Source organism: Brassica napus, chromosome C8 (genome assembly GCF_020379485.1).
Source record: "Brassica napus cultivar Da-Ae chromosome C8, Da-Ae, whole genome shotgun sequence".
Classification (NCBI taxonomy): domain Eukaryota; kingdom Viridiplantae; phylum Streptophyta; class Magnoliopsida; order Brassicales; family Brassicaceae; genus Brassica; species Brassica napus.
The window spans coordinates 38,700,508-38,715,838 of record NC_063451.1 but is presented as its reverse complement, the minus strand read 5'-3'; the positions used below and the strand labels follow the sequence as shown (position 1 = coordinate 38,715,838).

Below are 15,331 nucleotides of genomic sequence, written 5' to 3'. Positions count from 1 at the left end.
ACTCCCAACATCTCCTAGAAAGAAGTCTACTCCTTTGTAACAACACAGTGAGGTCTCTGGTCCTCGATGTACTCGCAGTTTAGACCAGTGAGGTTTTCAAACTCTAACAGTGAAAACCTCACAGGTTCTGGACCAACGAGACTCCACAGCTCATACTTCTTCTTTATGTCCAGCTGGAAACCGAGCATATAGTGAACCAGCCTTGAAGCCCAATCAAATCACAGCTCTTGGAACTTGATGAAAACTCCCAACTTCGACTCCTTCAGCTCTTCATATTCGTCATCATGAAGAGCTTTCTTTAAAGCAGTATGCAACGTCCAACAAGTATGATACGAAATGCTATGCACTGCGGGGGGCTCTTCCCCTAATGTATGTATCCTACGGGGGAGTTCTGGTATATCCATTTTTTTTCCTGTAAAACAATCAAAGTCAGTCATCTCAAAACAATCAAAGACTTATAATTAAGTCAACCATCTCAAAACAATCAAAGATTTATAATTAAGTCGTCTGGCAAGTTTTCCAGCTGAAAGACTTATAATTAAGTCATTTGGAAAGTCTTCCAGCTGGAAGACTTTGCAGACGACTTAATTATAAGTCTTCCAAGACTTCCAGTAGAACATTTTAAAGCCGACCTGAAAATTCGGAGAAGATATAGTCGCCTTCGACATAGCGGTTATATATCTGCAAAAATAGACGTGAAAAAAAAACGAGTGTATAAATTGAAAGAGACAACGTTTTATGTTCATCTTTTCCTCAATCAATCACTCGACAGTAAGAGATATAACTTACCGGTGGCGGAGTTCAACGAGACGCCTCTGAGAGAATTTGCGCTAGGGTTTCCTCTCAGATCTTATATAGAGGAAGCGGCTGTGAGAACGGTGGTGAGAACGACGGTGATAACGGCGGAGAGATAACCGGCGGTGACAACGATGGATTAGAGAGAATCGACGGAAATCGCCTTTGAGAGAAACGGCGTTAGGGTTTTCTGAATTTCGCGAAACAGTGAATAAAAAAACATCTTATATATGTCCGGTAAATAATCCGGTTATGTTTAAAAGTACATTGAAAAATTAAAGGTTCGGTCTGGTTTGGACGACTTACTAATAAGTCGTTTGTTGAATACTGTACATCAGACGACTTACTAGTAAGTCGTCCCAGACCCTAAATTTAACCCCTAAACTAAATTGACTAAATTAACTAACTAACCACGTTATAAAGCCGTAGTTATACTTAAATAGTGTTTACTATACACAGAAATAAACACACTTAGGTAAATTTTAAAATTTTCAAAAAAACATTTATGCATTCCAAAATCTAACCCTAAGAACACATACAATACTACAACATATGTTGGCAAAACCTAAACCAAAGAATATCACGACTCACTACTTTCACTCATCTATGTTGAAAACAATTAACTTTTGTTATATCTTAATTTATATCTCTTAAAACATATGTTAATTACATGATTTCATTTTTCACTTATCAAAATATTTTTTGCAAAAAATTTAAATTATTTCTAAGTAGAACTACTCCAGACGACTTACTGTAAAGTCGTCTGGACAGACGACTTACGGAGGTTAGAAACGTAAAAAAATTTTGATTTTTTTGTTTGTTCACAAGGGGCTGGTTGTAATTTCAATAGCATTTTAGGTTACTTTTGCATTTGATTCAAGTTTGGATTTACTTTTGCATTTGAAATCAAGTTGTGAGTCATATTTGGCAATTTTTCCTTTATGTTTTTCTCAGTATAGAATAATTAATTAACTATAAATATTTGGCACACATAGAAAAAGTATAGAAGCCTAAATCAAACAATTAAAATTTGATATAATTGATACTCATATAATCATAAATTAAGAGTTGTGAAATTTTTTGATGGTGTGTCTAAGGGAAAACTCAACCGTATATATATAGTAGGCATATGTAGTTTTTGGATTGTTTGAGAAATTGAAATAATTAGCATTAATTATCTAGATATCGTATTTTAGCATGATATCGTATTTTAGCATGATACATTAAACCAATATTTATGTAAATTTTCAATAACTACCACAAACATATTTGGCAAGTTATTTTCAATGGTCGAAATTTTAGACTTGGTGACAAATTATATTAGTATCTTAAATTAAAATTACCATATAGAACTTCTTCAAAATTGGGTACCAAGCTTAAAAATTCGGTGGAAATATTAACTTCGTGGAAAAATTTCTTATTTATTTAACAGCCTGGTATAAAAACAATTTATTTAGACTTACCAAAAGAGTTTGATTCTAAAATTGTGTAGGAATTTGGTTCAAATTTTAGGAATTTGATTGTCTTCTAACCATAATAATACCGGCAGTTTACGATTGATCCTCCTTCGGCTCAATTGAAATTAAAATAACATTTATGCGACCTTAATTATAGTCTATAGATAATACGAATTAAGTAGTTGTTTTCTAATTAAACATATTGTATTGACAAATTTAAGATTTATATATGATCGAATTTTTTTTTATATGTCTACAATTTTTTATTGTTTATATAATCATTTATATGTTGGGCTGATACATTTGGATATTTTCTTTTGCTAAAATTTTCGATTTTGAAGTTACACTAATTTTCAGAATATCAGATTTTTACCTTTTTTTTTGACAACATAAGATGAAAAATTAAAATATTAAAAAGACAATTACAAATTGGATTAAGCTAATAATTTGAAGTATAGTATGGTTATGTGCCACATCAAGACAACTTAAAATTTTGCAACCCTACTATTATTATACTTAAGGCCCAAATATAGAAAGGAGATAGTATTATTTGTTTACAACCGATATTTTGTATAGGATGAAAGTTAGGTTAACGTGATATATATCATTAACTAATACGAAAAGTCATTATTAATGTTTTCCTAGAATACGAAAAACATTTAGGCAGGTGCCAAAGCTTTTTCTTAATCTTCAATATAAATTTCATAATTTAAGTTCTAAAGAACTGTGTTGCAACGAAAAATATTTGATATATAAGTTTGTTTAGTAATAACAAAGCAATTTAATTTCTATATTACTCTTTATATAAATTTATGTAGGCGAGGAGGCCTGAGAACCGAACAATATTCTTCTTTTTTTCTTTTATTAGCAAAATAGTTTTGAATATTTACGTCTCTTTGCTATTCTTTTTATCAAAGCTTCTCTTTGTTATTAATAAAAAAAACCAACACTTAAAAATTTGTTACTTTCCAATTTATAGAAAAAGCATGCAATATTTAGGTCATAATATATAGCAAACTTTTATTAAAAATGTTGTTCATATGATATGGACTAAGAGTATATCTTACACTTTTTTATTATGTTGGATCATAATATAAATCAACCTTGAGCCATTTAAAGAAAGTCTTATTTAATAAAATCACCGAGCATTAATTTAATGAGATCACCGAGTATTAAGTTTATCACATCATATATATTTTTGTTTGGATTAATATAAGTTTTCCGAGCAATTGAATCTTTGGCTTACTAATTTTTCAATTGATTCTTATGTTGCCATGTAATCCAAATTGACATCACAACTAATTGACACCTAAGTAAGACTTTTTTTAATTAATACAAACTTAAAGTTATAACTTTTTAAACGTTTCTCTATTAATATATAGGGATAGTTAGTCGCTACTGAATCATTTTATAAATAAAGAAACTCAAATATAGTGATTTTTTTTTGTCTGGTTAATTATGATATTACAAATTATGAGAAACATTACATAAAAATATTACAGCCGACAATTTTACCTGCCTTATGAGGATTCACGCCTGACTGTATCACTCTGAATAGCCCTATGACTATGAGATTCATTTCTTACGGTACTCCTTGCGCCATGTTAAGATTTCTTGTAAGCATTTTCTCTAATTTTCTGCATAATTCGCCTTCTCCGGGAATTGAAACTCATACCTCTTCCTGTAGAAATTGCGTTGTCTGGGGTTCGAACCCCAGACCTGGGTGTAGAATCCTTTAAACCTTGATCATTAGGCCACGGTGCTTCCACAAGAAACTCAAATATAGTGATTTAGTTAACAATATTTGTTCAGTCACAACGAAAAACGTATATCTGGTTATTACCAAAAACCTTTTAAAAGTTAATATATTTCCTATATTTAGCATGATCTCCTTTCCAAAAGCATTTTTACTGCGTAAATCACATTAATTATCCATCTTTTCAATTAAGTAATTATTCTTTTGGAACACGTCAAGTTAGTAAACCAAATTGATCGGGATTACAATAATGTAAACCAATTTGAAATCATAAAACCAGTTGAAACCATTTTGACGTATAATCAAAAAGTCAAATTATGTTGCATAACTAAGTTGACATAAGACAAACATGAATGTTGATCTAGTACATAGGTTCATAGTGATCTAGTACTTTTGCTTGCTTCTTTAAGTCGGCCTTAATAATGAAATTGTGATTAAATTGTTGTATCAGATGTGTTTTTTGAGTCACCTATAGTGAATTTGAATTTGAGATTGAATTTAGTCATGTCTATGGAATATACGTGTATGATGATAGTGCTTCTGTTTTTATGCCATGCAGTTTGGTTTGACATGTCAACAGGTGGAAGAAGCAGCGTTCTCAACGTGATGTTCCCCTTCAAGAAGGTATCAACGTGTCAAAGGTAAAGAATTAACATTAGAAATGGTTGATTCACGTTGTATTGTTTTCAAATTGCCCGTCTTGGTTTTGCTTTATTAATTAGTTTTAAAATGTTCAATGTACCGATTTGTACCAATTGCTTAATAGAACCGAATATATAAGTAATTGAACCAAAATAATACTACCAAATAATATACGCTTGCGGTTTATGTTATGTCCGTATATGTGTTTTCCCTAAGTTAAGTTTTGGACCTGCATTTTTTTTCAATGTCACGTCGTACTAATTGACATTCTAATTAACTGACAACTAACTAAAGCAAGACTCTTTTTAATTATTACAAACTACAGATTATAACTTTTTAAATGTTTTTTTATTAATATATAGGGAATGACAAAAAAAAGCTTTATAGATGAAAGTAGGGGTGTCAAAATGAGTTGTAGCTCGTGAACTGGCTCAGCTCAGCTCATTTTTTCACGAGCATGATCTCTATATTTTAGGATTATTTAATAAATGAATTTAATGATCGAGCTTAAATTAGATCACGAGTTATATGAACGATCTTTAATGAACATGAGCTGGCTCATGAGCTTATTCATTTTTATACTAAAAATTATATATATGTTATATATTATATATATGTTATATATTTGGATAACTTCTATTTTTATTATGTAAAAAAGATAATTTCTATATTTATCATATTTATCTTCTAAAACTAAAATGTAAAACATACATATAAGTTTGCACCTGATCTTGTTTGTTTTGTTTTATGACCGACGACAATGATAAAATATTTTCCATCTCAGATTATATATTTATACTTTGTTATTACTTTAAGATAAAATATTTATAAATGTTTTATTTTAATTTTATAATTTAAACAGATGAAAACATTGAAGATGAATTTCTCAAGACTCTCATGAAGAATAGAGATTTGGATCATTAGTTTTGCATTGATTTAATTTATATTAGGTGTTATTTTTTTTTTTTTGTATGTGTTGGTTTTTATTTAGTATTTAATATTTATGTTTTGGATATTTTTAATATCTAAATTTTGAATAATATTATATAAGTTATTTTATCACTATTTTATTTTATTTTTATATTAGATCATGAGTTAGCTCATTTAACTCATGATCTTGGTGATCTGAGTTCGAGTTTACATATTGAAACTCATTTATTAAATGAGCTGAGCGAGCTAGCTCATGAAATAGCCGAGCTTATCATGAGCTGAGCTGAGTTGAGCGAGCTAGCTCATTTTGACACCCCTAGATGAAAGTCAAACCAATGATGAATTAAATTGGGGCCGGGTCGGACCGGACTAGGCCACCACCAACTTTCCTAATATTTTTTTGTGTTCACTAGTAATAAAACTAAGAGGGGACGGAACCAAAGCTATTTTATATTTTCAAGAAACGGTTTTCCTTTAATGTGTTTCTTCTTTTTTATAGGGAGAATTTGTTGTATATACATAAGAAGACATAAAATAAAGAATATAGCCATACTACAATAGTTACTATTGAATGGGGCAATTTAGCACATTTTTGACTTTCTTCTCTTTGGGAACGTGTCACGCACATCTAACATATTATTAAAAGTTACGTATATTGTACTACTATATTAAGTAAATAGTATAGAAAAGTATAGAAAAAATATACAAAAATAGTGTGCATTTGAGGAGGAGGAAGAGCAGCAGAGGAAGATGAGGAAGAGGAAGAGGAAGGGGAGGAGGAGGAGGTGGAGGGAGGGATGGGAAGAAAGAGTAAGGGGAGGAGAGAGTAAGAAGAAGAGGAAGAGGGTGCTCCAAAAAATTATACTATTTAAGTAAAAAGAATAGTATACTACTATAAATATTAGTAACACTTTGTTTTAAATACATTTAATTAAATACGCTATTTTATTTTAATGAATAGTATATTATAACTTTTGTCCGATATTGTTTAAAATCTGTTTTAAAAATTTTAAGTTATGCCATATGTAAAAAAATATGTATATATTTACTAACATAATTATTTGGTTGAATTATATTTGATCCAAAAGATATACATCAATAAAATTTGGAAGGAGAGAAAAAAAAAGACAAAGGAAAAAAAAATGAAAAAAAAACAAAAAATCAATGGTTGAGATTGTTCAAAGGGTAAAACAAATAATATTACATAAAATACACAGAATACTTTAGACTAATTGTTGCTATGGATATACACTTTATTTCTTTTTTGTTATGTACATTTGCCCAATTTCCCTTCTTTATATGTGATGGTAACTTCCTAGGTAACTTATACGATACACATTTTTTTGTTTTATATGATACACATCTTGCATCATAATGTGTTCTTTTGACCTTTTGATTTTGTTTCCGTAAGTGGTAAAGCGAGTTATTATGATTCTGTTAATTACAAGATTCTTGCAAACGGAAATCCAGCACATTGTACAATTTTTTTGGCCATTCTTTTTTTTTAGAGAATTGGCTATTCACACTTATATTTCTATAAAAACATGCACTAATCAGCTAATATATAACTGTAACTGTGTCTATACATCTACCATTTAGTAGGCAGGAATTTGACTTTTGAAGATGATTGCCACTGCGGTTCTGGTTGTCCCAACCAAAAAACAAAGACGATTTTCGAAATTCTTTTTTTTACTCTACGAACACATTTTTATGCAAAGAACGCTAATAAAATATTGATACAAGTCACGTGCTTCTGCATCATGTTAAGTTTTAAATTACTATCTTAATCCTCTTTTAATATCAATAATTTTTAAGTTTGCTGCAGAGATTTACTTTATAAGAGGCAACAAATATTAAACATTAAACATATATTTCTTCTATAATTTTTAAGCTTATATAATTTTAAAGATAACTTAACTGTTAGAATATTCATAAATTTCTAAAACACCAAAATAGTTGAGGAAACGTTTATAAAACATAAAAAAGTATTATGCATCTAACCACATCTTATGTTTTCTTAGCTGGAAAATACCTAAAACTGGAAATGAAATGGTGAACCCTTACGCTGGCTACAAGACAATGATTAAAATGAAATAAAATAATAAGAAGACAAAGAAAAACCCTGGCAACACCGAACACACAAGGTAATGTTAGACTTAGGACATAAGCTTTTTGCATCTCACAAGACGCAAACGCGGTTACTTGGAATCATACACCAAGTGTTCCCAACACGCGCAGACATTTCTCCCTATATATATATCTATAAACTCATACGTTATATATTATACAACCAAAAGATCTTACAGAAAGCAAACAAAAGTTTTATCTTAACACAAAACGTACAAGGCTCCGAAAGATACCTAAGAAAATGCTTGATTGGATACATGGAAACTCTCGGTTACCACTCGCTTTATCTGTACGTTGATGATATCTATATGTTCTTCAACAAGTCGTTTATGTATCTTATAGTCTTCTAACGTATATGTTTTTCTGTTGTTTAAAGGTTGTGGAGCTTTTGGTAGATATGGATTGCCAAGGATGTGAAAAGAAAGTCCGAAGAGCTATTTCCAAACTTGATGGTAAGAAAACTTACGAAGAAACAAAACTATACATGGATTTGAGTCGTATACAAATCTTATAAACATTGTATATTTGAGATTATTGATGATTGACGACAAAATTGGTCCTGAGATTTAAGAACCATAAACATTTTAAAATGAATTTTAATAATATCAGAGGAACTCTACTTGAGGATCATTGTGTGACAATTTTTTTTTTAAATTGGAACCAAAACGAATGTTTCATCGCATTTTGGCCAGGAATGGCTTTATATATTAACGGTCTAGTAATCATCAATCTATATGTGTAGGAGTGGATACGGTGGAGATAGACGTGGATCAACAAAAAGTGACGGTCACAGGGTACGTTGATCGGGAAGATGTTCTTAGAATGGTGAAACGAACGGGACGAGCAGCAGAGTTCTGGCCATTTCCTTATAATGGATATTATGGCGACTACTATACGTATCCTTCTCAATACTTGGAACAACCGATTCAGAAGATAAACCATGCAGAGAATACTATTTCATACAATGGCAAACACGACTTCTATGACGACTCTTCTATAACCGGTTATAATTATCCTCGTCCACCACAAAAAGTTGATGAAAATGCTCTTCATCTTTTTAGCGATGATAATGTACATGCTTGTGCTGTCATGTGAATTTTTGTATTATTTGTTTGTTTTTTCAGTTCATTCATTCATTCATTCATTTTGTAATCACAGAAAATAAATATCGTATTCTTTTTTGTCCCTCTAAAATGTAAGTTTGTTTTGATATATTTACTTTATTTTAATTATTGTTACTTCAATAGCAAATCACAAGGTCTTTCAGAATTCAAACACAAAATAATAGTCTATATGGCTTGAGTTTAGGTGATATGTTTGGGCCTAATGTTAAAGTATAGGCCCAATAAAAGTCTCCTCATGACTTTAGGCCCGATACTTAACTCCCGTTGTTCGCATGGAGGAACTTTTGTAGCTGCTTTGCTAGTGTTATACAGGATAAGCAAGAACGGATGATTATAACTTGATGAAGCTAAAGAAAAAGATATCAACTGGTGGATGATGTGATAGATACACAAAGTATGAGTATATTGTCTGGTTCATTTACGCTTTGTACTTTTTCAGAAATCATTTGAAGAAGCGCTATGTAACAGTAAACTCATCACAAAGCAAAGCACGTGAAGATGTAGGTGTTATAACCAAAATGAAGTTTTAAAGGTGTATAAGGTTTCTATATATCATACCGATTCAAAAAATGTTCATTTATGTCGTTCTCATTCTGTTTAGAAGTCCAAAGACCGACCCACATGAGATGAAAGATAAGTGTCTGAATCTGATTTCAGACAAAGAAGATGATGTTTCCCTCATAAACCCCCTTATCAGGTGCAGCCAACAACCACCTATATTTGTAGCCGTCGCATTAGTCTTTGTACTAATTATAAGATCGCTTGGTCAACCTATGGTCCCTCCTTATATTTATTGCGGGAGCTTCCACCGTCCAGTTTTTGTTTTGTCTCTAAAAAGATTCGCATACGTGATTCGTTATGCATAGATCCAATAAAACGATTTAAGTTCATCCAAATCTAGTAATGTCCACGTTTCAGAATTTTTAAGCTAGCGTTGTCTTAAGTTTACGTTTTGGTACTAAATGGGATGAGTTTAATCTCAACGGGACACTGCAGTGGTGTCGTGTTGTTTAGAAGTAAAGAATTCAACGCAAGTGACGTTTTACCGTCAAAACTAAGAACATGAGTGATGATGGGATGATCGCTGCCTCCTCTTTTGTGGCATTGACGTTGACTCAGCTTTTAAAATTGAAACTTTGAACAACTTCAATTTTCTTGCGGCTTTTCTCATCATATTTCTTTATTCTTTGTAAAGAAATTAATTAAGAATTACTATACATTTTCTTTTACTTTAGTTTCTTTCTGATCACCAAACCCATCACTAGAGTTTTTTCTAACCTTTTATTTCACGATGCAATCTTTTTGACTTGGGTTCTAGCACTATCGTTTACTTTGACATGCTCTTATAGGTGTAGTTGTTGGAAGATTATCTTCTCTTTTGTATAAACTGTTCTTGTCGTTACACTATCTGCTTTATTGTGTGCGTACCAGTTTCTAGCACTAAATTGGAAAAAACAGATAAATTTCAAAAATTAAAGAAAATTATATGGGATTTTGTATCAGTAATGGAGACATTTAATTATGGTGGTGGTAACGTATATGATTGATTGTCTTATCGTGTGATATTGACAACATATGTCAATGGGACCATCAAGAAAGATATTCTTTAGCATCCGAGTAAAAAAATCTATCCTCTATCCTCCTACCGGCGGTTAAAAGCAATGAGTTACTTTGTATGAACTAAAAATCAATGTTACACCAAAAAAAAAAATCAATGTTATACTACTTATCTATTACATGTGCTGCACAGATAAACCTATTGATGAAGAAAGTAAAGATGACCACTTTGCTGACTTTCAAATGGGGTTCATCCTTCTAAAGTGACAGATTATACATAATTATCTTTATATGTGTTAAAGATATATAATAAAGGGTGCACAAAAAAAAAAAAAACTACTCCTTCCGTTTCACAATGTAAGTAGTTTAGACTAAAACCATTAATATTAAGAAAGTTGATACTTTAAAAAAAAATATTTAATTAATTAGTTCAACCAGTTATAAAATAATTGATATTATTTGATTGGTTACACTATATCTAATAAATGTAAAAAATATTTAGATATTTGAAAACTATTTACATTTTGAAAAAAAAAAAAATTTACTCCAGCTAATTACAGTAAAAAAAGGATGGAGTATATGATAGAGGACAAGTAGCAATAACTTTAAATCTATAATGTGAATTCTATTTTGTAGAATCCAAGTATCATCATCACTAAGGATGCTAGGGAAGTTCCATGTTCATCAAATGTAACAAAACTGATCTCAAAAAAAAGTAGAAGTTTTTTCATTAACCATTGATTTCCCCCAAAAGTATGAACAAGAAGAGAGACTCCTTAGCCACAAAGCTCAAAATGATAACAAAGACATTCATTCATAACATAAAAAGAGAGAAGCAAGAGGATCTAAAGGGTTTTTAATCAAAAAAAGGATTACATCTACAAAACACTAAAATTAAATCCGAATTAGATCACATAACTTTCCACGACTCAAGCGTCGGGAAGCTCGGGTAACTATCCAACTCCACGGCGGGTCCACCACCAACACCCGTCGAACTCGCCGGCGCTGAAACAGAGCCCAACTCTGTTACCAAAGTCTCCTGGTGATGGTTAGACAAAAACGACGACGTATCCAGCGTCGGAACGGCACAGGAACCATCAAAAGCACCAGACGGTGGTAGCCTGGTAGCGAGCCTATGCGGCTCCGGCTTCACAACCGGAGCAAAAAAGCCGTGGGGAGAACCGTTATACTTGGCGCCGGTGACTTGCTGAACCATCTGCCGGAAGTTAGCCGCGTCCGCCGTTATAAACGTCGTCTGAGACTTCTTGGTGGAAACTCGAGAACGGCGTTTCGCCGGTTTACCTCCGGCAACACCAGGACCACGCTTCCGCTTCCCCCCACCACCGCCACCGCCGACGGCGATCTCTGGATCTGAGCCGAAGGAGACGTTAGAGATGGTTTGAGGAGGTGAGAGGTCGGAGACGGCGACGGAATCGAAGTAAGCTGAAGGAGAGAGAGGATCGGAGATGGATTTGTGAAGAGCTTTAGCGAGTGCATCGCTGTCGTGAGAGAAAGGATCAGGGAGTAACCACGAGTCGATGTTGAAGCTTTGTCGGAACGACCAAGGGTCAACGCTCGCTAATCCATCAGACGACGCCATGATTTTTTTTATTCTAACCACCGCGATAAAAATTCGAAATCGAATAGAGAATATATTAATTATTTTGGAGCGCTCTTGAATTATTTTATTTTATAGGAGTGGAGAAGAAGTTATAAAGAGAGAGTGAAGGAATGAAGACGGAGGAGAGATATTAAATAGGACGGCGGAGAGAGAAAGAAAACGCGTTAAGACACGCGTCAGCAGAGTTGTACGGAAGTCTGACTCAGCTCTGCTTCGTCTTATTAATTAAACCCATGAGTGATTAAGGATAATGACGTACGTTGTTTAGTCTCTTCTTAACCTTATTGACCAACTAAAAAAAACCACCCTTAACAACCGTGGGCTTGAAAACAATGATCTTGAGTCTTATTTTGTTCACTTCTGCATGTGGAGAGTTCTTTAGGCCGTGTTAATTGCATCATTGCTATTCGTTTTTTGAAGTTTTGAATTCATTTTAATTAACTGCACTATTTTGTTTCTGTTAACTCCACTAAACAGACAGATGTAACTTGTTTCCTTAATCTTATGTCATGCACCGATGATATTGTTTGTTCAGTCGAAACCGTTTAGATTCAAACTTTTGAAACAAGTACTCGTAAGAGAAACGCTATGTTACGTAAATGCAGGTAGGACATACAAGTGGAATAAAGCCAATTTTCCAAAAAAAAAAAAGACATACAAGTGGAATATATATATATATATATATATATATATAGCAGTGCGAGTGATATTTCTAAGAAATTTATAATGTCTTATGTTTAAATAAAAACTTGTGCCTTTATTTTTGATATAAAAGTTTCATAACATCTTTTTTTAACAAAATTTCATAACAGTCTACGTATAACTAACATGTCATTTAAAATTATAATGAACTATCGATTTTTTTATCTATGCTCCAGACCGATCATGAGACCATATAGCTAATGTGGCTCTCTTTTTTTTGGTAAAATGTTAAGAGCAAATGTGTCTTTGTATATAAATGAAGAGTTATATTATATATCTGATCTTTAAACAATTGTGTTCTAGTGTTAATTCAAATATATGGCCAGCGAGAGACCATCGTATTACTATTAATTTTTATTTATTTGATAGTGGGACAATATCTACTTATCTATATTTTTTTGTCTGACTAACTCCAACCTACAAACAACGAAAGAAACATATACATATCGTAGATTTCAAGGAAGAGCATTGCAGGAATTAAGTATAGCTGATGATAATAACTCCAACCATCCATGGTTTGACCATTCAACAAATATAATACGTGATCATTTTTATCAAGTCATCTTCTTCTATATTCTTCTTCCTTTTTTTGTTGTGGATATATATTTACATAACCTTTTTTTTTTTTTTTTTTTGCCATCTGAAATTTTCATTTATCTTAAAAGTATCACAACAAAAAGATACAACACCATAAGGATCTAAGCCCAGCATAAAGCCCAAACGTATTAAACAGAAAGCCCAAAACACAAGGACAATTAAGCTCAAAAAAGAAAACCCGATCGGCGCCATACGTTACCACGCATCGGGGAAATTCACTTGGACGTACACGCGTTGAGACCTCGCCATCAAGGGACACGCGTCACTAGGTCACCACATCTTGATTCAAACTACGAGTCATCACCGGAGAAAGACGAAACGAACACATGTTTCACCGGAATACACCGTAACCACCGCACACCGAACCCATCGAACCACCGAACGGATGAAGAAAAACCAGAGACTACAACATCTCCTCCTTCATCGCTTTAGCACATCATCGGAGAGTTTCATCGCCTATCGAGATCTCATCCGATTATCAAGCCATCAAACGTGAAGACAAGAGAACATTCACCAAGCACCCATTCAAAGGAAACACCGCGACCAATCTCTCCAAACTGAAAGACGTCGACGGATCCTAATCATCAACCACCGGGGCTTTCGAGAAACAGAACCACAAGCAAAGAAACCCACTAGCTTCAAGCATACACAACGATGCCTAAGCTCCACCAACAGAGATCGTCCTCGACCCAGTCGAGATCTCCTCCGACTCCCAGGGAATCAAAGCTATAGACCCATCGATCGCATCACAAAGGAAAATAAATTTCTATTGTCGGCGGCGCAGAACTTCGGAAGCCTCTACTTCCCCGAGATCAAAAGCCGACGACGACGAAGCTGAAATAGCCTCCGCCTCCCGGAATCAAAACACCCTGGTAGAGCACCAGAGAAAGCTTCATCTCATCTCATCTCCGTTAAGAAACGAAGAGAGAAAAAGGAGAAGTCTCGGGCTCTCTTTAAACAATCTATATATATTTACATAACCTATTGGACGATTCTTGTCATTTCCTTAATTTTAAATTGTGAGCTTTCATTTTTTCAATGGGTAAATATATTAATTATGATGTTTTGGTCAGATACTTCAATTTAAATTGTAAATTTTATTTTTTGTCAAGGAGTAAATAAAAACTAGTCAAAGTTGGGTAATTTAATAGTGCATATATATATATTGAGTTTCACTATCGAATAGTTTTTTTTTTTTCCATCTGAAAGTTTATTAATGGGTCAATATCTAAAAGGAGAGAGCCCAACACATTACACACAAACGGTCCAAACGAAAGGCAAACTATACAAACCAACTAAAGGCCTGTCAAGCCCATAGAAGAAACCCGTTGACAAGGAGAGTGACACGACGTCCACCACGCGTACGGTCGCCCAGCGATGCATGTACACGCGTCGAGATGATGGTCACTTTCGTCCACCGGTAGCAGGGAGGAGGCGAGAGGGAACTCCGCCGTCAGCGGAGAAGAAACCCTAAACAACCACCAGATCTACGATTCATAAAAACATAATCGACTTCAATCGATCCCTTAACCTTAGACGAAGGATGGAGGAAAGAGAGTCAATCAGACTGAGGAGACACAAGAACCGTAGATCGAACATAATCGGGAAGATCCCGATGATAAGCCGCCGTCAACACGAACGGAAAGTGTGATGCAGAGTCGAAAGCCGACCGTCCATTACCGGAGTAGAAGGTAAGGACGCCAGAGGCAAAAGCTGACCGTCCACCGAAGATAGATGCAACGCCGGAGTCTGAGATCCGGCCGGATAGAACCATCACCGGAAAGGCTTGAGCGACGGAGTATCAAACACCAAAAGAAATCGTCGCAGAAACCAGATCGACAAACTTTCTCTTTCTCAAAGGTTTTGAGGAGATAAGAGAGAGAAAGCTGTCTCTTCACTATCGAATAGATAATTAATGCTTACAACAAAAAATCCTTAAAATGATAAACAAACTGTATAATACTACTATCACTTTATAAAAGGCTAATTGAACTTTTAGTTCTCTCAACTGATCATGAACGGC

The 15,331-nt window shown here is 33.6% G+C and overlaps 2 protein-coding genes across 2 annotated transcripts; one reads left to right on the top strand and one right to left on the bottom strand.

Moving 5' to 3' along the window:
• Positions 1 to 7,395: 7,395 nt before the first annotated feature.
• LOC111213629 (heavy metal-associated isoprenylated plant protein 45-like) lies at positions 7,396 to 8,886 on the top strand. Its single transcript, XM_022715422.2, has 3 exons — positions 7,396 to 7,996; positions 8,084 to 8,159; positions 8,450 to 8,886. The coding sequence occupies exons 1-3, from the start codon at positions 7,949 to 7,951 to the stop codon at positions 8,800 to 8,802; spliced, it is 477 nt and encodes a 158-aa protein (XP_022571143.1). The 5' UTR covers positions 7,396 to 7,948; the 3' UTR covers positions 8,803 to 8,886.
• A 2,207-nt stretch (positions 8,887 to 11,093) lies between these two features.
• Positions 11,094 to 12,121, bottom strand: LOC111213630 (calmodulin-binding protein 25-like). Its single transcript, XM_022715423.2, has one exon. The coding sequence runs from the start codon at positions 11,986 to 11,988 to the stop codon at positions 11,299 to 11,301; it is 690 nt and encodes a 229-aa protein (XP_022571144.1). The 5' UTR covers positions 11,989 to 12,121; the 3' UTR covers positions 11,094 to 11,298.
• Positions 12,122 to 15,331: the final 3,210 nt, after the last annotated feature.

What these genes read in the sequence shown, in the direction of transcription:
- LOC111213629 (XM_022715422.2), top strand. Translation starts at nt 7,949, where the DNA reads ATGCTTGATTGGATACATGGAAACTCTCGGTTACCACTCGCTTTATCT. An exon ending in GGTTACCACTCGCTTTATCT is followed by an intron (nt 7,997 to 8,083) that starts GTACGTTGATGA and finishes TGTTGTTTAAAG; the next exon opens with GTTGTGGAGCTTTTGGTAGA. An exon ending in AGCTATTTCCAAACTTGATG is followed by an intron (nt 8,160 to 8,449) that starts GTAAGAAAACTT and finishes CTATATGTGTAG; the next exon opens with GAGTGGATACGGTGGAGATA.
- LOC111213630 (XM_022715423.2), bottom strand. Translation starts at nt 11,988, where the DNA reads ATGGCGTCGTCTGATGGATTAGCGAGCGTTGACCCTTGGTCGTTCCGA.